The sequence below is a fragment of the Pipistrellus hanaki genome (assembly GCF_964339955.1).
Source record: "Pipistrellus hanaki genome assembly, chromosome: 1".
Taxonomy (NCBI): Eukaryota; Metazoa; Chordata; class Mammalia; order Chiroptera; family Vespertilionidae; genus Pipistrellus; species Pipistrellus hanaki.
This window is the reverse complement of record NC_140503.1, coordinates 203,962,344-203,985,700: the sequence shown is the minus strand read 5'-3', so window position 1 is coordinate 203,985,700 and position 23,357 is coordinate 203,962,344. Positions and strand designations below refer to the sequence as shown.

At 45.5% G+C, this 23,357-nt stretch overlaps 1 protein-coding gene across 1 annotated transcript; it reads left to right on the top strand.

The window, feature by feature from the left end:
• On the top strand, nucleotides 1–18,970 carry BST1 (bone marrow stromal cell antigen 1). The gene is made up of 9 exons (XM_084869668.1): nucleotides 1–241; nucleotides 640–766; nucleotides 6,831–6,966; nucleotides 11,517–11,599; nucleotides 13,294–13,370; nucleotides 13,725–13,817; nucleotides 15,137–15,223; nucleotides 16,703–16,762; nucleotides 18,618–18,970. Exons 1-9 carry the CDS (start codon nucleotides 60–62, stop codon nucleotides 18,625–18,627), a joined length of 855 nt encoding a protein of 284 aa, XP_084725794.1. The 5' UTR covers nucleotides 1–59; the 3' UTR covers nucleotides 18,628–18,970.
• The last annotated feature ends 4,387 nt before the right edge of the window (nucleotides 18,971–23,357 follow it).

Below are 23,357 nucleotides of genomic sequence, written 5' to 3'. Positions count from 1 at the left end.
AGGCGGGGCAGCTTGCCTTAAGAGGGAGGCTGTGCAGCAGGCTCTCCAGAGTCCTGGCGATGGCTGTCTCGGACCGAGCCCTGTCCTGGCCGTCGCTCCTGCTCCAGGTGCTGCTGCTGGCGCCCTGCTGGGCGGGAGCCCAGTGCACGCGGTGGAGCGGCAAGGGCACCACCCCGCACCTGCGATCCATCTTCCTGGGCCGCTGTGGCGAGTACATCGATCTGCTGCAGCCCCAGCTGCGGTGAGCTCAGGAGGGGGGCAGCGCAGAAAGGAGCGGACTGGGGGGGGCAGAAGGGGCAGAAGTGTGTAGGGGGAGAAAGAGGAGGAGGAAGGGGGGTAGAGGGAGGAGGGGGAGGAGGGAGAGTGAGAGGAGGGCTAGGAGAGGAGGGAGGAGGGGAAGAAGAGGTAGGGGGAGAGGGATGGGGAGGGGAGGGGGAAGTGGGCCTCCGGAGATCAGGAGGTTGTGGGGAGGAAGGAATGGGTCCTAAAGACCAGGAGTGCGGGGGAAGTCAGGGGTCTTGACCTGAGGGTGCTTGTGTGGGGAGGGTGGGGGTTCTGGAGGTCAGGGGAGCCTGGGGGTGACAGACAGAGAGATCTGTCCCACCGTGGCTTTTTTTATACACGTGTGTTCCTGCACAGGGACAAGAACTGCACGGCCATGTGGGAGGCCTTCCAACTGGCGCTGACCAAGGACCCCTGCTCCGTGCTGCCCTCCGACTACGACCGCTTCATCGACCTCGCCAGGCACCCCATTCCCAGAGACAAGGTAACTCAGGGCCTCCCACTGGCTCTGTCCTCACAGCGGCCAGAGGTGTGAGAGTGGCCGTGTCCAGGGTGCCTGAGACTTCAGCCCCAGCCTCCCAGAGCGCATGCCCCGTGGGGCTCTGGGTGGGAAGCTGGCTTCATCTTCAGCCTCCTGCCTGCCTGGACAGAAGGAGAATTCCTAAGTCAACCAAGCAGAGCAGGAGTCACAGGACATGGGCATTGCCACACTCCTGCCCTGGGGCTCCTGCCAGGCGGATTCCTTTTGTTCCTGTTCTTTGTTAATCCTCACCCGAGGATATTTTCCCATTGATTTTTTTTTTTAGGGAGAGTGAAAGAGGGGGAAAGACAGAGAGAAACAGATGTGAGAGAGACACATTGATTGGTTGCCTCCTGCACAAGCCCCAACCAGGGCCTGGGCTGGGGGGGAGCCTGCAACCAAAGTATGTGCCCTTAACCAGAATCAAACCTTTTGGTCCTCAGGCCAACGCTCCATCCACTGAGCCAAACCAGCTAGAGCCAGGGCGGATTCTGAGTGACCTCTGTCCTCACTGACCCTAAGGGCCTGACCCTGAGCAAGTCAGAAAGTGCCCAACATCAAGGAGACTCCCAGAAAACCTATTTCTCCTTTTAACAGCACTTAAGGTTATATCTGTTCAGTACCAGTTTAAGAAAACCACATATCTGTACATTGTAATATAATGAACGAATGAAGTTATGTATGTAAGTATGTAGGTATCTATTTATTTATTTTGGTTAATCCTCACCCAAGGATTTTTTATTTTTATTTTCCCCATTGATTCTTAGAGAGTGTGGGAGAGGGAGAGACAGAGAGAAGCATTGATGTGAGAGAGGCACATTGATTGATTGCCTCCTGCACACACTCTGACCAGGGCCAGGAACCGGAATTGAACCCAGGACCCTTCAGTCTGCAGGCTGATGCTCTATTCACTGAACCATACCGGCTAGGGCAGGAGTTTACTTTTGAAATCAGTGGCGGGGAGCTTCTGGAGAGCCCCTGCAGCCATTGAGTGTGGTGGCCGTGGTGTGTGGTGGATGCTCCGAGCTGTGGGTGTGCCAGGCTGTGGGACTGGCCATGGTGCGGCAGCTCCCTCTGGAGCGGGGCATCAGCCTTCACAGGGCCTGGAATAGATTTTCTCATGTGGCATCCACATCACTTTATATCAGAGTGACATTCATCCAGCTGAAACCTTTCCTCGAGCTCAGAAATATGGACTCATCGTTGCTGGTCAACACTGATACTGAGGCCATGAAATTCCTAAATCATGTGCGGGAACAATTAACAGACCTGTTATGCAAGTGCTCTGTGCAGAAACATGTGATAGTCATCTAAAAATGTAAGTAGTGAGGTCCTTGAGAGATGGCAGTTTGATACTGAGGGTACAAGACTGCCAAAGATGACAGTACAGCCAGAGAAAAGCTCTCAGGGTGAAGTCCGCCCGGCACTCGTACAGAACACAGTGATGGTGGCAAGTCTGCCACAGCTAGAACTTCCTGATCTGCCCAGGCAGGGATCTGGCTGTACCTGCAAAGTGGGAAGAGTCAGGACCACAGTTTATACCCAATTCTGAGCAAGTCCCTCTGCCTGCCTTCTGTTCTATAAGCCCTAAAGGAAGCAGCACAAGCTGAAACCGGTTTTGCTCAGTGGATGGAGCATCAGTCTGGGGACTGAAAGATCCCAGGTTCGATTCCGGTCAAGGGCATGTACCTTGGTTGCGGGCACATCCCCGGTGGGGGGTGTGCAAGAGGCAGCTGGTCGATGTTTGTCTCTCATCGAAGTTTCTAGCTCTCTATCTCTCTCCCTTCCTCTCTGTAAAAAAATCAATAAAATATATATAAAAAAAAAAAGAATTTCATCATTGTTCTTGAATTCCATTATTGTTCTTGTCCCATCTCCAGGCATGGATGGGATTTTGTCGGGCACCGTGCTGCTGCTGCTGCTTCTTTTTCTTCTTCCTCTTAAAAAAAAAAAAAAAAAATATATATATATATATATATATATATATATATATATATATATATATATATTTTATTGATTTTTTACAGAGAGGAAGAGAGAGGGATGGAGAGTTAGAAACATTGATGAGAGAGAATCATCGATCAGTTGCCTCTTGCATATCCCGTACTGGGAATGTGCCCGCAACCAATGTACATGCCCTTGACCAGAATCAAACCCAGGACCCTCCAGTCCGCAGACCAACGCTCTACCACTGAGCCAAACCGGTTTTGGCAATGATGGAATTCTTAAATGTGTTTCCTGAAACCAAGCCGACTGTCATTCATGTTTTATTTCATTGATGACTTTTGAGATAGGGAAAACAGCACTATACTTATTGAACTGTGCATGATTGTGCCGTTTTTTTTTGGTACCTGTTTGACTTTCCATCAGGTTGACGTAATGGTTTTGCCCACTGTTCTAAAGGGAACCGGCAGCATCAGCGCTGTAATGTCAATTCCTTTGAACATGGTGACTGTAGATGGAAAAACTTGCTATAAAGCGAAATGCTTTCCTAAATTAGATCTTTTGGTCACGTGGCTTAACTCGGAGTATCTATAATATAACAATAAAAGTGTAATATGCTAATTAGACCAGACAGCCGAACGACCTTCCAGACATCATCCTGGACGAAGATATGGTGGTGGGGGCTGAGGCAGAGGCAGGCGAGCGTTTAGGGGCGATGAGGCAGGCAGGCAGAGTGGTTAGGAGCCAGCAGTCCCAGATTGCGAGAGGGTGTAGGCTGGGCTGAGGGGACAGCCCTCCCCTCTCCTGCGCACCAATTTCATGCATCAGGCCTCTACTAGGTAAATATGAAACATAGCAAAAGAAGACTGAATATTCAGAATCTTTATTTAGGTCCTAAAGTAACCGATAATCTGCAATCACAAAACATTCCCAATAGGTCCTTTTGCCATTTGTTTCATTTGTATCGTTTTCATATTGAAAAAATCTCCAATTATTTGATTTTAATGTATATAACTTACACTTACAAAGCTATCGCCATTTCTACTCTTTAAATTCCCGGAGTACAAAACTCTTAAAAATGTCTTTTTTTGTGTGTTTTATAAAACCAGGCTTTAAATGACAATGATAAAGTTAAATGTGTACATTTAAAAGAATAATAATTAAGAAAAGTGGCCTAAAATGTTTTCTTTGAACAGTGCCTTGAATTAAGGACTGTTAGAGAGCATTTTTATTTATCTGACATTATAATTCTTAACTTGATTTTTAATTGTAAAGTCAGGTAACTTTGATGGTTACAAATGAAAAAAAATCTTAGCACTAATTTTTTCCTTTGAAAAAGAGGTAAATGAAGCCAGGAGGTTCAGAGATATAATAGACCAAAACCATAATTTTTATTTTATTTTTTTATTTTTATTTTAAAAATATATTTTATTGGTTTTTTACAGAGAGGAAGAGAGAGGAATAGAAAGTTAGAAACATCAATGAGAGAGAATCATCGATCAGCTGCCTCTTGCATACCCCCCACTGAGAATGTGCCCGCAACCAAGGTACATGCCCTTGACCAGAATCGAACCCAGAACCTTTCAGTCTGCAGGCCGACACTCTATCCATTGAGTTAAACCAGTTTTGGCCAAAACCATAATATTTAAATATATGTTGAACCTTGCTGCTTTCTTGACAGTAAAGAGAGGAGCCACAAAGTTTGTTCTCTTCTCTTGTTGATCTTGGTTCTAGTTGATGAACTCAGTAAATATTTGCTGAGCTACTCCCATGTGCTGGGCATTGTGCTAAGAGTTGAGGATGCATCCTGGAACAAAACAGTCCTGCCCTCAGGGTACTTCCTGTTTAGGCCGAGACCAGTTGGACTACTGAGGATCTGATGAGATAATGATAGAGCCGGGTATTGCTTTTTGTCTTGTTTTTATGTGAAAACAATATAATTTTATCTTATTTATTTTAAGTATATTTTATTTATCCCCTGAGCCAAACCGGTTTTGGCTAATTTTATCTTATTTTTTAAATTTTATTTTTTAATTACAGTTGACATAATATTTTATATTATTTTCAGGTGTACAGCGTAGTGGTTAGACAATCAAAGTGATCTCCAATATTTCAAGTACCCACCTGACACCATATATAGTTATTACAATATTATCGACTATATTTCTTTTTTTTTTTTAAATATATTTTATTGATTTTTTTACAGAGAGGAAGGGAGAGAGATAGAGAGCTAGAAACGTCGATGAGAGAGAAACATCGACCAGCTGCCTCTTGCACACTCCCTAGTGGTGATGTGCCCTCAACCAATGTACATGCCCTTGCCTGGAATCGAACCTGGGACCTTTCAGTCCACAGACTGACGCTCTACCACTGAGCCAAACCGGCTTCGACTATCGACTATATTTCTTATGCTATACTTTATATCCCTGTGGCTATTTGTAACTACCAATTTGTACTTCTTTTTCTTCTTTTTTTAAAAAATATATTTTATTGATTTTTTACAGAGAGGAAGGGGGAGAGATAGAGAGTTAGAAACTTCAATGAGAGAGAAACATCGACCAGCTGCCTCTCGCACACCCCCTACAGGGGATGTGCCCGCAACCAACATACATGCCCCTAACCGGAATCGAACCTTGGACCTTTCAGTCCGCAGACTGATGCTCTACCACTGAGCCAAACCGGATTCAGCCCAATTTGTACTTCTTAATCCTTTTATCTTTTTCGTCCAGTTCCCCAGCACCCCTCCCATCTGTCTGTTCTGTGTATCTATGAGCCTGCTTCTGTTTGCTCATTTGTGTTATTCTTTAGATTTTACATAGAAGTAAAATCATATGGTATTATCTTTCTCTGTCTGACTTACTTCACTTTGTATAACACCCTCTAGGTCCACCCATGTTGTCGCAAATTTTTTAATAAATTGTTATATGTACCACCTCTTCTTTATCCACTCATTTACTGTGGGCACTTGGATTGCTTCCAAGTCTTCACTGTTGTGAATAACATTGCAGTGAACATAAGAGTGCATATGTCTTTTTGAATTAATGTTTTGGGTTTCTTCAGATATTTATCCAGACGTGAAATTGCTGGGTAAAAATACTATAACTTTATAGTGAGACTATTGCAGAGTCATCTTCCAAAATTCAGGTTTTATACCTGCTGGCTGCATTAGTAACACGAACATTGAGACACTGGTGGCTGGAGACAGAGAAAGGTTTATTTGATTGACCCAGCGTGTCCAAGAGAGCAAAATCTCGCAAACCCATCTCTTTCCAAAAGCCCAGTATGAAGTCTGTATGCAGCTTGGGAGTAGGGGTTGGGTAGTTCCAGAGAACTGAGAGAGAAGTCTGTGTTTCTTTAGTCACAGATAACATTTTGTGCAGCCAGACTCCTAGGCGGCAGCAACTAGTCACAGCTGCTTTGGAGACATTCTTTCCTTCTGCAAGGCGAACTCATACATTTCCCTCAGGACCCCAAAGTCATCACCTCCTGCTTGGCAATGAGACCCACCTCAGCAACTTCTCAACTTCCGTGAGAAGAGAAGAGCAGTTAATGTAAACAAAAGCCTAAGCAGGAATTAAATTAATTAATTCTAGCTGCCCCCGAAATGAGGGGCACTAAACTCACCTGGGGTTCAGCTACAGGAACTGTAAAGTATAATATAAAAGGATATATTGCATATCATCCTAAGCACAGCTGTGGAAGAAGAGGCGGGCTCATGATTTCCATTTTCCAGATGTGGAAACTGAGGCACGGGGAGAGAATATGCTTTGGTCAAAATCACATATCTAATTTATCACAAACCCAGGCCCCTCGATCTTCTTTTAAATCCAGGGTCTTCACACACACACACACACACACACACACACACTGCATTGTACTCCTGGGGAAATATTTCACTAACATTTGCACGACACCCTTGGACTAACAGGAAGAAATTAAGACCAAGAAAGGAAAGGGCATTGGGTGTGAGGCAGGAGAGTTGAATAAGAAATGGCTTGCCTGACTTAGCTTGATGACATTGTGCCTGAAGTTTGTTTTGATTTCATTTTCTTGAATGTTGAATGTTGTGTTTGTTTTTCCACAGGCCCTGATGTGGGAAAATAACCAGCTCCTTGTAGTCAACTACTCAGAGAAAAGCCGGCGTTACATGCCTTTGGGTGATGCTCTGTTTGGCAAGGTTGTGGATTTTATGAGCTGGTGTCGGCAGGAAAACGGCTCTGGTAAGACTCCTGCATAACACACAAGGCAAATAAAGAGTTCTTGCCTGGCCAGCGTGGCTCAGTGGTTGGGGTTCAATCTCTGATTCCTGGTTGGGGCTCATAACTGATTTGTGGGCTTAATCCCCAGTGTGGGGTGTGCAGAAGGCAGCTGATCAATGATTCTCTCTCATCACTGATGTTTCTGCCTCTCTTTACTCTCCCTTCCTCTCTGAAATAATAATAAAAAGGAATAGTTGTTTTTTTCTTTTCTAAAAAAAAAAAAAAAGAAAAAGAAAAAGAAGAATTCTTGCTTACTAGGCACTTGCTATTTGTGCTAAATGCTTTCATATGCATTCACCTCATTTCATTCCCCTCCTCCACGCCCCCCCCCAACCAATCCTCTGCAGTAGGTGGTAATAACAATCACCATAGCAGATAGCACTTACCTTTTGATGGGCACATCCTAAGCACTTTACATACATTAACTACTTATATCCCTGAGACAGCCCCCTGGGATAGGTCTAATCCTAATTCTTATTTTGACAAATAAGGAAATTGAGGCATGGCAAAGTGAAGGAACTTGCTCAGGGATGCAGATCTAGGAAGCAGCGAAGTCAGACAGTCTGACTCCAGAGCACGTGCTCCCCACCCTGCACCACTGAGCCTCACTCTCCTCATTTTCCAGAGGGGGAAGCTGAGGCTTAGGGAAGTTAAACCACTCAAAGAGGGAGAGGCCAGGACTCGACCCTTTCTGAAAGATCTGAGGCCTGGGCTCTGAAATGCCTCTTCAGCCCTCCAGCAGGTATTTTCAGATTAAAATCACAGTGAGAGTTAAGGTCAGGAGGACTGACCTGCGGGTAGGGACAGCTCTCCTCTGCCATCCAGCTCCCCTGCTAGGAGCTGGCAGCTAAGTGTCCCCACCCTCAGGGAGCTTATAGCCTTGAGAGAGACCTTTACCCATTGTCCAGTGCTAGGACCCAGGCAGGGCTGGGCTCAAGGGAGGAACAGAGTGAGATACGAGCCAGACCTGAGAGAAAGTAGTAGAAACAAATAGTACTGTGTAAAAGGAGAGAGATGAGTTAGTCCTAGTTGGTTGGACACAGAGTGTCAGCCAGGAAGCTTCCAGAAGGCTCTAGGCTCTGGGTGAGTCTCAAAGGACCATCAGGAGCAAGGCCAGCAGGGAAAGGAGGTGGGGAAGGTGTTTTCTCCCCGAAGGCTAGAGATTCTTCCTCCCTGGGTATTAGAGATGCTTTAAATTAACCTAAGCTCAGTTCTGCTTATTTTCTTTCCTTCCTTCCTTCCTTCCTTCCTTCCTTCCTTCCTTCCTTCCTTCCTTCCTTCCTTCCTTCCTTTTCTCCTTCCTTCCTTCCTTCCTTCCTTCCTTCCTTCCTTCCTTCCTTCCTTCCTTCCTTCCTTCCTTCCTTTCTTCCTTCATCCAACTAGAAGTCATAGAGTGCCTATTGTGTGCCAGGCCCTGGGGGTATAGCAGAGAATCAAACAGGAAAACAATACCCATTCTTTTTTTAAAAATACATTTTTGTTGATTTCATTGAGGAAGGGAGAGGGAGAGCAGGATAGAAACATCAATCATGAGAGAGAATCATTGATCGGTTGCCTCCTGCACGCCCTACATTAGGGAGCAAGCCCACAACCCAGACATATTCCCTGATCAGGAATCAAACTGTGACCTCCTAGTTCATAGGTCGAAACTCAACTACTGAGCAATGCCAATTGGGCTAATACCCATCCTTACATTATATAAGGGAAATAAGACAATAGGCAGACAAGTAAAATATATAGTCTCGTATAAGATTATAAGGACTACAGAGAAAAACAAAACAAGGGAGAGATGGAAGTGCTGGGCAGGAGGAGGAGGGGAGAGGAAAGTGTTTCAGTGTCAGATAGGCCCAGGGAGAGCCTCACCCCTCATGAGAAGCTGATATCTGAACAAAGCCTATAATAAAGGAGATGAGGAAGAGCATTCAAGACAGAGGGAACAGCAGGTGCCAATGCCCTGAGTTGGAGGTGTGTCTGGCATATTTAAGTACAGCAAGGAGGGCAGTGAGTAAAGAGTGAAGTGGGGGCAGTCTTGTGGGACTGAACCCTTCACCTGCGGTGCCTACGCTAACTTTGCATACTTGGTGCCCGAAATGAATTGAATTGTGGGACCCCCAGCCTGGAGAGTTTGGAGAAGTGATTGTTGTAGGAAGTGTTGAGAGTAAAGCAGCTCAGAGAGTGTCCCAGAAAATCACAGGTTCTTCCCCATCTCTCTCATTTGATCGATGCCATCTTCTAAGGGGTCTTTGTTTAAAAAGGAAGTGAAGCCCAGAGTTTAGGATCAGAAAAATAACGCTATGTTCATGTTCTGGTATCTCGTGGAGCTATGAACAATGTGTGTCTGTTGATCTGGTGAGGTGTTCGTGATATATTTTTAAGTGAAAAAAAATCAAATTAATTCAAATAAAAAATATACACACAAACACATATGAAAACGTACACATGAAAGAAGTCAAGAAGATAGCAAACACAAACTGCTCTTGCTAGGAATTTGAAGTCATACATTTTTTTAGTTTTCTAGCATTTATTTTCATTGATTTCAGAGAGGAAGGGAGAGGGAGAGAGAGAAACATCAGTAATGAGAGAGAATCATTGATCAGTTGCCTCTTGCATGTTCTCTACTAGGGATTGATCTTGCAACTGGGCATATGCCCCAACCGGGAATTGAACTGTAACCTCCTAGTTCATAGGTCAATCCTCAACCCACTGAGCCATGCTGGTTGAGCTAAAGTCATACATTTTTTTTCTTATCCATATTTACTTCAGTTTTTGTTTTTTTAGTTTAGATAATAAAGTATTTTTTAAAATATATTTTTATTGATTTTTAGAGAAAAAGTAAGGGAGAGGGGTAGAGAGTTAGAAACATCAATGAAAGAGAAACATCATTGATCGGCTGCTTCTTGCTTACACCCCTACTGGAGATTGAGCCTGCAACCTGGGCATGTGCCCTGACCAGGAATTGAACCGCCAACCTCTTGGTTCCTGGGTCAGTGCTCAACCACTAAGTCAAATTGGCCAGGCTAGAATAAACTATGTTTAATGAACAGAATTCTTCAACTACATAAATGATCATTAATAATAGTCACCAGTTATTCATAGTCTAAGACCAAGAAAGTATAAAACAGGCAAATACAGAAATTACAAATACCACCTAAAGCCATGGCTGTCAGAAATGGTGGGAGGAGCAGTGGGCAGCCAGAGAGCTCAATTCTGATCCTCTTTGCCATGTACCATCCCTGGGACCTCTCTGAGGCTCAGAGATCTCTGAGAAATCCGGGCTCTGGCCTGCCCCCATGATAACCAGAACTATGTACAAGTCTAGAGTGTGTACTTCACAGAAGTAATTGCCACTTTCTTATACTGATCTTCTCTTGAGTTATGCCAGCGGTCGGCAAACTCATTAGTCAACATAGCCAAATATCAACAGTGCAACGATTGAAATTTCTTTGGAGAGCCAAATTTTTTAAAATTAAACTTCTTCTAATGCCACTTCTTCAAAATAGACTCCCGCAGGCCATGGTATTTTGTGGAAGAGCCACACTCAAGGGGTCAAAGCGCCGCCACAGTTTGCCGACCACTGAGTTATGCAATGGACCTTGCACCTTAACAACATTACAGCTAGTCCCATTTGCACCTCCCTGAACACATTGCCTGCCTTCAGGAACACATTGTGTCCTGCTTGGTTCTCCCTGGAACAACTTGCCAATTAGCACGTTCCTTTTTTAATTTTAATTTTATTTTAAATAGAGTATATAGTGAACATATACCATATATATGTACTGAATTATATCCTTAAAGTTAATGCAATTTAATACATTTGAATATGTTATAAAATATCTATTTTCTGCCTAAGACTATCACTTTCTGTTTGTTTTGTATTTACTTCCAAACCAGGGCTAATTGGAGAAGGTACTTCTTCCAGGGAAGCCAAGTTGTATGTGTTTTTTTTGTTTGTTTTTTTTAAATGTTTATTTTATTGATTTTTTACAGAGAGGAAGGGAGAAAGATAGTTAGAAACACAGATCATCTGCCTCCTGCACCCCCTTCACCCCCCCTCTCCCCCTCACACACACACTGGGGATGTGCCCACAACCAAGGTACGTGTCCTTGACCGGAATCGAACCCGGGACCTTTCGGTCCGCAAGCCAATGCCCTATCTACTGAGCCAAACCGGTTTTGGCTGTATGTAGTATTTTTAAAATCCCTTTACTAGCATTCCAGTAGAGAATAACCCAGCTAGCATGCTGGTGGCCGGCCAGGCTCATTCATTAGCCAACTGCTCAGTTCTTCACCTTCCTTGCATCTGTGCCGAGCAAGATGACATGTCTCTGTTATCACGGATTGGACGGTCACTCACCAGGCTCCTGGGGATTGGGTGGGCAGAACTGTGACTGCTCAGCTTGAGCACATGGTGCAGCACACAGGCTGAATATATTTTTCAGAGCCAGAAAATACCTTTAATTGATTCTTCCCAATATCATCTTGGAAATGAAATGTGTTTGTTTTCCTCCCAGGACTCGATTACCAATCCTGCCCTGTGTTAGAGGATTGTGAAACCAATGCTATGGATTCTTTCTGGAGAAGGGCATCCACGCAGGTAACCCTGGGGAGCACGGCTAAGGGAGGGCACAGCAGGGACCCCTGAGCATGGACCAGAGGGGGGCAGAGACGTTCTGAGACTGGGCCATTGGGTTACCACGTACCTTCTTGGAGCCTCGCTTTCCACCTTTTCAGGACTCTGATTTAGTCTCTCTGCTCCATAAAGCTGTGTGGACTTGAGCTTAACGTGGCACAGAGCAGATGTTCAATTAGTGTTAGTCAGAGATGAGGATATTAAATAGTCCTTATTGCTGTTAGGTGTTGGTGGTTGTTAGGATTTTTAATCAATGTGATTTAAAATATAGATAGATAGATAGATAGATAGACGTAGATAGATAGATAGATAAGATAGATAGACGTAGATAGATAGATAGATAAGATAGATAAGATAGATAGGTAGATAGATAGATGTAGATAGATGATAGATAGATAGATAGATAGATATAGATATAGATAGATAGATTTCAGAGAGGCAGAGAGAGGGAGAGAGAGAGAGAGAGAGAGAGAGAGAGAGAGAGAGAGAGAGAGAGAGAGAGAGAAACATCAATAATGAGAAATAATTATTGATCAGCTGCCTCCTGCATGTGTCCTATTGGTGATTGAGCCCTCAACCTGGGCATGTACTCTGCCCGGAAATCAAACTAAAACCGTGACCTCTTGGTTCATAGGTTGATGCTCAACCACTGAACCACTCCTGTTGGGTTCAAATAATTGTGATTTTGATTGCTATATAAAATAGGGTGGCCCTGCTTTCTGGGTGGCCCTCGGACACCTGATATCTAGATGTGGGAGTCAGAAATGTCTCTAAGACTGATGCCCGTGGGAGAGGAGGTGAGAGAGGACTGAGGACAAACTAGAGATCCAGAAATGGTCTCCCTGAGGAAAGTCTGTTCCTCAGAGAATGTTGTCACCAGGGGTGATGGTAGTTACCAGTAGCTATTAAATGCCAGTGAGCGCAGTTCACATTCTCTCTCACCAGGAAGAACAAATATTAGAAATTAATGAGAGTTAAGTCTTTAGCTCTGCACCCGGCAAAGAGCTGTCTATTATTAAATGTTCCCTGTATTGACGAGGTGGCCCACGGATTTCAGGGTCCCCTGACCCATGGCTGCCAACCAACTCCCTTTCAGGGCTATCTGTGTCTCTGTGTCCCATTCCCTGCTCTGCATTCCCAGGTGTCCACCGGGTCATTGTTCATCAGGGTTAGAGGGACTTTGGTCAAATCCTCCACCACAGATGCCAGTGGGAGCTAAGCAGAGGGCCTGCTCTGGACAAATACATTATATATCCATCCAGTGCTCTCCAGGCAGCTCCGAGGGGAGTCATGGGTTTGTACCCCCTCCCCATAGGCCCCACTCTGAGTACAAGTTCCAGGCAGTTGGCTGTGGATGCCTTGTCACCGGGATGTGGATGATAAGAGCAACTCAGGGCACATATAAGGGTCAACCAGGAAATGCATGCATAAGTGGAACAACATCTCTCTCTCTCTCTCTCTCTCTCTCTCTCTCTCTCTCTCTCTCTCTTTCTCCCTCCCTCCCTCCCTCCCTCCCTCCCTCCCTCCCTCCCTCCCTCCCTGTCCCCCCTTTTCTAAAAGCCAATCAATATATATATATATATATATATATATATATATATATATATATATATAATTTGGCCATTCATAGCTGAAAAATGACTAATTTCTTCTTGCAGTATGCAAAAGAGACTTCTGGAGTGATCCACATCATGCTGAATGGTTCAGAACCAAAAGGAGCTTATCCCACGAAAGGGTAAGAATGTCAGCACCAACCAACACAGCAGAGATGCCAAAATGTTCATCTACCGGTAGTTGTTTGGGAAGGAGGCTTATGAGAATGGTCCTAATCCCCAACCTAATGCTTGCTTTTATAAATCCAGGCAGAGCAAAACTATTGAAAGACCTAGAGATCAGATATATGTTTATCCAGTCACAGTATTAACAGATGATGACTGCATGAATGAAATAAGTAACCTCAAAGTTAACGCTGGGAAATAGCCCCCCAAAGGCTTGGGGGAAAAAAGTAGTGTGTAACTCAGCAAACAATGAAATGGCGAAAGTATCACATTGCTTTAGGACTTTGAGAAATGTCTTTCCTGTTTTTCAGGTTTCTTGCAAATTATGAAATTCCTAACCTCCAGAAGGATAAAGTCACCCGAGTTGAGATCTGGGTTATGCATGACATCGGGGGACCCTACCTGTAAGCTATGGTGCTCTTGGGGAGGGTAATCCTGCAAACCCCGCCCCCCCACCCCCCCCCCCCACCCCCGCCCCGGAGGAGATATGCTCATCTGTTTTGCATTTTCATTTTGGGGAAAACAATAGTCTTTAAAAATTTCTTTTTTTTGTTTTACTGATTGATTTTAGAGAGAGAGGGTGGGGGGCAGGGAGAGATCTGTTGCACTTAGACATTCATCAGTCCATTTTTATATGTGCTGTGACCAGAAATCAAACCTGCAGCCTTGGTGTATCAGGATGAGGCTCTAACCAACTAAGCTATTGTGCTCCCAGTACTGTGCTTCCTGCCTGTGATATCAATACGAATACCATGCCTGTTGACCCACCTGTTTGCCTTTATACCTGCCCTCTGCTTAATCACGAAGGGGGTGGGAATTGGGCAAGAACCCCTGTAGATGAAAAGATGGGGAAATGGAACCTCATACTCTGCTGGGGTGATCAGCTTGGGGTTCAGTGTGGTGGTGCCTCTCAGAGCCTTAAAACGCATTCAGAAGCTTGGTACCAGAAAACCTACTTTCAGGACTTCATGCTAAGGAAACAAATAATGAAGGGTGTGTATAAAAATGAAGCTTTATCAAGGTTTGTTATAATGTGCATGAGATTGAAATATACGAATGAACCTTGACCTTTAAGAGGTGGCTGGTTTTAGTGATTATGTTTCAATTATGGAAGGGAGGGTGCACAGGAATTAAAAACAAGGGCAGGCATGTATGTATGTACACAGACATGGACAAATGTGGAAAACAAAATGCACGTACAGCAGTACTCCACTGTTATATTTTAAATCTCATGGGGATAAGTATGTTTAAAAAGTCTAGAAGGACATACATCAAAATATCAGCGGCAGTTACCTCTAGTGATGTAAGATTTATTTTTTCCCCTTTTGTTTATTTGTACTTTCTAATGTTTTGTTTTTGTTTTGTTTTTTTGAATTGCGTCTTTTTTGTGGCCATATAAAACTTAATATACTGTCGATAGGACAAGTTGGCAGTCAGCACTGGTCAGGGGCACTTCCCAAGGGTGTGTTGGTGGGTGGAGCCAAGAAACCCTGTGATGTACCTGGCACCTGCTCATGAGCCTGTAAGGCCCTCTCGGGGCACTTAACATGTAACCTTTGGACTGGGTGTTGGGTGCTCAGAGCAGCCCCTGTAGGGTCCTGGGTGGTTACTGAAGACAGCACTTCTGGGTCCAAATATTTCTCCAGAAGCACATGGTCCACATACATTTTAATTAACCTGGAAAAGACTTCTTCTATCCTCTTATTCTGTGTTTGTGTTTTAGGGAATCCTGTGGAGAAGGCACTGTGAAAATCATGGAAGACAAACTGAAGGAGATGGGTTTGCAGTACAGCTGTACTAATGATTACCTGTACGTGTCCTATTATCATCAGTGCAGATAACCCGTGGTTTTGGAGTGTTGGGGGTTGTTTCAAAGGGTTTTAGGGGGATCAGCTCTAAAGACCAAAGGACTGTGCCTTCTGGGTTGCCACTGGATGGGGGAAGGTGGGTGCCTTCTGGCCAGGGTTCTGCCTGGCTCCACCCACTTGGGTCCAGAGCCTTTTTAATTATGGATGGACAGAGGGAGCAGCCCTTTCTCATCTGTGCATGTCAAGGTTGCCCTTCACCTGAGAAGGGCACAGTGAGTGACCTGCGGACAGGAAGCATGGTGCCTGCCCCTTTGGGTGCCACAGGCCTTTGGGTCTTTCCCTGTGAGAGGTGCTAAGGTGCAGTTTGTCTGAGATACTTGCAGGCAGGTACATCTTGACTGTAGGCCAATAGGAACATAGTACCAGCTGCCGTTCAGTGAGCGCATTGCGGGCCAGGAACTGGATGTACTGAAAGTTAGATATCGTTTGTGGGCATTCCTGATTCTCAGAAATGTAGATGAGTTTGGCTCAAATCCTGGGGGAGGGAGAAGCCCTGCCTTCACCTGGGAATTCTCACCTATGTGTGCACCCTGCTTGGCTCCTGGAGATTGGAGTCCAGCCCTTCGAGGCTTAGCTGCTCTCCCCTACGTCTGAGGGTGCGGCAGGGTGCCAGTTACCTCTGCATCTCCTTCTGCGCCCACCGCTTTGCCCCCTCTGCCTTCTCAAGGACCCCAGGGGCTGGATAATCTTCCCATTCGAGCAAAGCCCCTGGAAGTGTGGATCTCGCCCAACTCCTGCCTCCCCAGAGAAATGAGCACCTCACAGCTGTTCTCTTTAAATATATATTTTTTATTAATTTTTTTACAGAGAAGAAGGGAGAGAGAGCTAGAAACATCAATGAGAGAGAAACATCGATCAGCTGACTCCCCCCTCCCCTCCCCCCCCCCCCTTTACTGGGGATGGGCCCGCAACCATGGTACATGCCCTTGACGGGAATCAAGTCCAGCCTTCTGTACTCATTGAGGGTTTTCCCCCAGCAAAATATAATAGTACGTCCATGCAGAAGTGAATCCATGCTTGGGTCCCAGAGCAAGCCTGCAGCTGTGAGCACATGGGCAAGTCCTGGGGACAGCGTTCTTCACTGTAAACTGGCAATGCTAATAGTGCCAGTTCTATGTCACTGTTGTGAGGATTAAATGATATAACTGATGTAATTAGTGTATGTAATTCTCGGTACAGAATGCTGGCTAATATTTTTTAAAAGAACCTGTTCTTCACAGGTCGGAGACTTTATGTCCCTGGGATTTTGCAGGCACACCACAAACGTTTGTTGCATGAAAGCCATTTAAACAATCCCTTGCCAGGGAGAGGTCAATGGGGGGAAAAGGAGACTCATGTAATACTTCAAACAATAAAAGGAATTAGACAAACAAATAAACAAACAAACAAAAAGCAGTCCCTTAAATCTTTTTATTCTATAGGCCTGTGAAGCTCTTTATGTGTGTGGACCACACCACGCATCCTGACTGCGACTTCACTTCGTAAGTAAATGTCCTGACCCAACCTCCTGGCTTCCCCGGGGATAACCAGTCCTCACTCTATAGGATACGGATGAATTGCAACATGAGTTGCTAAATGCCGACTGCAGAGTCAGGTTTGCCCTCCAGCCTGGTGCAGGTATGATCCAGCTGAGCCTAGCTCCCACCATGCACTGCAGTGCTGAGCCTGCCCTGGTGCAGCAGAAATTCTAGGAGGACCTTTTAAAATTATTTCTTATTCCTAATATGTTTTAAAATTACATAATTTTTTTGGAAAGGTAACACATATGCATGGGGTGAAATTCATAGTATAAAAAAGTTGAGAAAGAGAACAATCTTTCTTCCTCTATTCCTAGCCATCCAATTTCCTTACCCAGAAGCAACCACTACTTTTTTTTTTATTTTTTCAACTACAGTTCACATGCAAGACTTTTTTGCCACTAGTTCTAGTTTCTTGTGTATCATATTCTGTGCTTGTAACAACACACACACACACACACACACACACACACACACACACACATACACATAAATGATAGCAGACATGGGATTCTACAACTTTCCTTTTCCACATTATAGTGTATTTGGTGCTGCTTTCATATCTATGGATGAAGCTGCCCCACCCTTTTAAAAAATATATATATTATTGATTTTTCACAGAGAGGAAGGGAGAGGGATAGAGAGTTAGAAACATCGATGAGAGAGAAACATCTATCAGCTGCCTCCTGCACACCCCCCACTGGGGATGTGCCTGCAACCAAGGCACATGCCCCTGACCAGAATCGAACCCAGGACCCTTGAGTCCGCAGGCCGATGCTCAATCCACTGAGCCAAACCGGTTTGGACATGCCCCACCCTTTTGAACAGGACTGTGGTGTTCTGTTGTACGTATGTATCAGACTTACTTAACCCATACCCATAGGTGGGCATTTAGATTGTTTCCCATATTTAGTTGTCACCAACCATGAAGAAGAGGGTATCTGTTCCCTCTGCTCCATTTCCTCAAAGTAACTTCCTTTAGCATTTTTGGTTCATCTCTTGCCGTATGTCCTCAATGCTCAGGCCTACACACGCGTTACAGATGCAGATGTAAGTTTGCTTCTTTGGTTTTTGGTTTGGTCTAATTTACTTTTTTGTTTTTTGCCTTTGTTTCTGTACAAAAAGCAATCATGCCAGACATATTGTTCTGTGGGCTTTTTTTCACTCAGCATGGCAAGGGGTCCTTCCACATCTGGTCACGCTCTCTGACTCAGTTTTTCAATGTCTTTTATTTTTAAAAAATATATTTTATTGATTTTTTACAGAGAGAAAGGGAGAGAGATAGAGAGCTAGAAATGTCGATGAGAGAGAAACATCGACCAGCTGCCTCCTGCACACCCCCTGCACACCTCCTGCATACCTACAACCAATGTACATGCCCTTGACCGGAATCGAACCTGGGACATTTCAGTCCACAGACCGATGCTCTATCCACTGAGCCAAACCAGTTTCGGCAAGTTTTTCAATGTCTATTGAGTGGTCTATAGGAGGGCCACCCCGCCATTAATCACTGTCCAGTCATAGGCGGACTCATTTGTAGGTTGTAGTTGTTTTGTTGCTGTGAACAATGCTGAGGTACAGCCCTTGAGTGTACACTTTGAGCTCTCGTGCAAGCATTTGTGTAGGACAGATCACTCGCAATGGACATGTATGTAGTTTGAATGTTGATGTTTCTGAGAGGGTGCACATGCGTACATACCCCCCACAGTATAAGGTGGGTGCTCCTTCCACCCTCTGCCCCCCCACCCTCACCCTTTGCCACCATTGGGTTGTAGTGTGAATCCTGACAGTTGTTTCTTTTTTCTTTTTTGTAATTTAGTGACTGTTGAAGCTTTGATTGCTGAGACATCCATTTCCATAACAGCTATTTCCAGTGACAGGACTGAAGAGCCAGTGCCCAGCCCCCTTTGAGTTTCCTGAGTTTTAGAGATCTTGGTTGATTCAATAACTGCTCCTTCTGGCCACTGTTTTTCCTACTTGCCTTCGCTTTAAATCCCTGCTCTTAAGTTTTAATCTCACCAGTGAAGACTGAGTCCCTCAAACCCTAGGCCTGCACCCATGACCCCAATAAAAGCAGACCTGTGAGTTCTCGCTCTACCCTCAACTTCATTGTGTGGCCCCAGGTGCCCTGGGTAATTTCTGGGTCCTATAAATAATAAACTTTCCCCCTGCAAAGTTCTGTGATGGTTATTGCTAAAGGGCATTTTGCAACCATGAGAAGAACCACAGCCACAGTGTTGGATAGTGGGAAGCTGAGTCTGGCACAAAACATGGAGATTACCTATGTCTGAATCTGTACCTAATTATTGTTGTTTTCATTTGTGTTGGCAGGAAGATTTCCCTTCCATTTCTTCCTATCTGCTAAAATCACACTTACCTGTGAGGCCCAACTCTAAATGCCCCTCTCTGCAGGGCTTTCCTAAGTCTGCAGGTGGATGGAAGAGCTCCCTTCTCTGTGCTCCAAGGACTTTGTACCCAGCTTGAGGGCACCACTTCCATTTCTAGCCTCGTTATGTTACATCCCACATCATCTGTCTGCTTCTCTTGACTTGTATATCACATCAGCGTCCTCTCTGAGTGTCTCAAGACAGTTGCACAGAGTAGGTGCTCTATGAATGTCTGCTGGACCCATTTGTCCACCCACAAGGGGAAGAGAACTAACCAGGGCTGGACATCAATGGTGTGCCAGGCATTGTGCTAAGTGCCTTGTGTAGAATGTTTCCTTCATCCTTATAACTGGTCTGTATAATTATACAGACAGGAAGATAGAAACTGCTCATCAGCCCAGTACAGCTCTTATTTCCTTCATTTACTAGTAGAAGCAGAACTTTGGAATTTTAGTCAGGCTCCAGGCTGCCAAGAAAAACTAGTGTGCTTCCTAGCCTCCCTTTCACTGTGGCGCATGATGTGTGCGGCTCCTGGGTGAAGCACTGGAAAGGAAGGGAAAGGGAGCCATTTCCTCCTGGTGGGCATATGGACCCAGAAGAAGTCTTCCTGTCTCGATTGATAATAATTCCCTCCCTTCCAAAAGCCTCCAAATGCCCCTTCCAAACACCTTGAGCCACCCTTCTCTCCTTTCCTTCTCTCACCCTTCCCCAGAAAATCCTGCAGGTTCAAAATTGCTGAACCATGCAGTCATCTACTGTGACCAGCCTGTTTTGAATAGATGACATCTGTCACCTATATTTTGGCCATTGAACCCTGGCCTCTTTGAAACCTAGATACTAGAATTAACTTTTTAGTTTTCAATAGGGACATTTTCAAACATACATGAAGCATAGAGAATAGTTCTTTAAAAAGTCAGTCATCTCATCCATGCACTCACAATCCTGCAATGGCTCTCATGTCGCTCAAAGTGAGAGCCAAACAGCCCTCCTCCACTCACTCCCTGCCTCACTTCCCTCATTTCTCTCTTTACTCTTCCTGCTCTGACTGAGCCTCAGCCACAGTGGACTCCTGAAACATGCCAGGCATATCCCCACCTCGGGGGCTTAGCCTAGAGTGTTCCCTGCCTGGAGTCCTTCCCAAGCTGTCCATATGGCTGCCTCCCTTCTGTCTTTGTTCATATCTCTCCTCTGTGGGATTACCTTGACTTCAATATCTAAAATTATAACCTGTGGACTGTGAACTTTATATGGATACAGATAAAGCAAAACTCCTCTTTGCAACACCCATTGCACTGTACACTGCTGCTCCTGAAATAGGAAACAGGTGCCACTCTGGCAGAAATGCCTCAGTTTACCTCCCCTGCTGCAGGATGTGTAAGGTGAATGAGGGTGGCTCTTCTTGCCTGCCCTCAGGCGTTCCGAGTGCTTTGGACACGTCAAGCTTCTAGCCTAGCACTCAGGAGTCTTCACCTGTTTCATTCCTACCACAAATTCTTGCCAGATGGGCAAGTTGACCCCAAATGACGCTGAGGTTCAGAGAACATGGATCCAGGCATATAAAACAAATGAAGAACAAAACCATGTTTCTATCTGTGCATAGTAATGGGTGTAAATGATAGAAATAGGTCTGAGAAGATAAACACATTGCTAACTTCTAGGAAAGGGAGAACTGAAAAAGATAAAAGGAGACTTTCACTATTATTGTGTATATTTGGTATTACTCATTTTCTTAAAAAAAACAAGTTTATCCTTTTATATGTTAGTTAATCGTGTGAAAGCAAAAATAATGTAATCGATATTGAATGAATCAAGTTTGAAACCTTAACTGAATCAGAAGTGCAGCTGTAGGAAATGTTCAGCAGGGGGAGCCCTGGTACAATTTGTGGGCTGCTGGGGATTCCTTTAGCAGAAAGGGTGACTGACCATCATTGTGGAACAGGCCTGACCAATCAGCAGACACCCGGTGGCCTCATCAGGGGAGCCACTAACTAGCCTTATTAACTGGCCAGACACGTGGTGGGTACCAGCAGCAACCGTAGCAGGGATGGGACTGCTCATTGTTGTAGCTTCAGCCCCTGGCTCAGTGCTTGGCAAATAAAGGATCTCAATAAATATCTGGTGAATAAATGATTGTTTGTGTGACAGTCTGCCCCGTCTGCCCAAGAGATAAGGACTCTGGAGACAGACCAGGCCAGGGGGGAAAAGTTTAAAAAAATAAAGTCAGTCGTAACTCAGTGCTGGGAATTCCTTTGGGGTGGGGCATGCATACCTCCCTCCGGATCTGGCTGGGAAATTGGGGTCATAAAAACCTCAGCATCCTGCACTCCTGTTGGGAGTCAGAACAGACATTCTGTTTGAAGCAAAACAGGCCAGGTTGTATAAATCACCTAAGAAATAGCTAAGGACGGCCAGTTCTTTGTCCTGAGGGGCCAATCAGGGAGTGACAGACCAACAGTGGGAGGGGAGGGGAAAAAGAGGTATAAGAGGAGGGACTGCCCCTCCATCCGGGCTCTTACCTGGGTGTTGGCTGGCTGCTGCGTCAGCCAAGGTTTGAGCCCGGATTCGAATCTGTAATAAATTCTTGCATGCTTAATCAAATTGGCTTCGGTGGTTCATCTCTTGGGGACTCCCTCCGTAACAGTTTGCTGGGATTGACCTTTCTTCAGAGCCACATTTTTTGACAAAATGTGTTAAACCTTCCAAGACTTCTTAACATGCCCTCTTCCAGGCCACGGATGCCAGTTAGTGTAGCCTTGTCATGCTTCCAGCTTTGTGTAGAAACTGAAGGCCTGTGGTGTGGCAGGACCCTGGGCTGGCCACTGAAGGAGGAGCCTGTGGGTGGTGGCCACAGAGCTAGCCTGAGCACGGCCAGCCACCGAGGGAGGGGCCTGCAAATGGTCCTCAGCTCCTCACCCAGGCTGGTCACACCACCATCAGGGTGAGGGTCCCAGCTGGGGGTGTGGCCAGCCTGAAAATGACCCACAGCCCCTTACCCAGACTGGCCATGCTCCCCAGCGGGGATCCTCACCTTGAAGAGGGTGTGGCCAGCCTGAAAACAGCTCTCAGTCCCTTACCCAGGCTGGCCAAGCCCCCATGGGGGTGAGGCTCCCTGCTGGGAGGCATGGTCAGCCTGCAAACAGCCATCAGCCCCTCACCCATAGGGGCATGGTCAGCCTGTAAACCAGCACAGGTCCCTCACCCAGGCTGCCCCTTCCCCCAAGGGAACCCCCACCCTTATCCGGGACACCCTTCAGGGCAAACCAGCCAACCCCCACCTATGCACCAGGCCTCTATCTATACTAATAAAAGGGCAATATGCTAATTAGTCTGGGAGATCTTTCAGGAGACCTTTCTTCTGGATGTTCTTCTGGACAAAGCCATGGTGGTGGGGCCAAGGTAGAGGCGGTTAGGGGCCAAGAGGCGAGGGCAGTTGTGGGTGATCAGGCCAGGATGGGACAGCAGTTGTGGGTAATCAGGCTGGCAGGGGGGGCAGTTGTGAATGAGCAGGCTGGTGTGGGGGGCAGTTGGGGATAAGCATGCTGACGGGGGGGGGGGGCAGCTAGGGTGGGGGCAAGCAGGCCAACAGTGGGGGTTAGTTGGGGGTGATCAGGCTGGCGGGGGAGCAGTTGAGGTGGTGGTGAGCAGGCTGGCAGGCAGAGTGGTTGGGGCAATCAGGCAGGCAGACAGGTGAGCGGTTAGGAGCCAGCAGTACTGGATTGTGAGAGGGATTGGAGAGGATGTAGGCTGGGCTGAGGGACCCCTCCTCCCTCATCCACGGATTTTGTGCACCGGGCCACTAGTTATTAATAATAAACTACAACATTCACTAATGACTGATTACTACATAATTGTGTTGCATTCATTTCCCTTATATGCGGGCACACAGTTTCTCTCCATTAATACTAGCAGCGAATATTTTAGCAGCCGCTTGCCATGTCATTAGTTTTGTGCTGACTTGTTTGGTGAATGCAATGGGAAATATTTCACTTTCAGAGAACAAGAAAAATAGGTTTATTTGCATTACACTTATTAACTTATGCTGTTATTTCAGTGTCTTGGTAAGTTAATGTTCAATAAAAATATTAATTTACTTAAAATGTTCTATTATTTTGTTAACAATTACTCATTTACTTCAGTCCTTTGTATTCAGCATGTCTCTATCGAAATAAATT

Excerpts from the sequence above, each read along its gene's own strand:
- BST1 (XM_084869668.1), top strand. The coding sequence starts at position 60 with ATGGCTGTCTCGGACCGAGCCCTGTCCTGGCCGTCGCTCCTGCTCCAG. Across the intron at positions 6,967-11,516 it reads TCGGCAGGAAAACGGCTCTG|GACTCGATTACCAATCCTGC; the intron begins GTAAGACTCCTG and ends TTTTCCTCCCAG. Across the intron at positions 13,371-13,724 it reads GGAGCTTATCCCACGAAAGG|GTTTCTTGCAAATTATGAAA; the intron begins GTAAGAATGTCA and ends CCTGTTTTTCAG.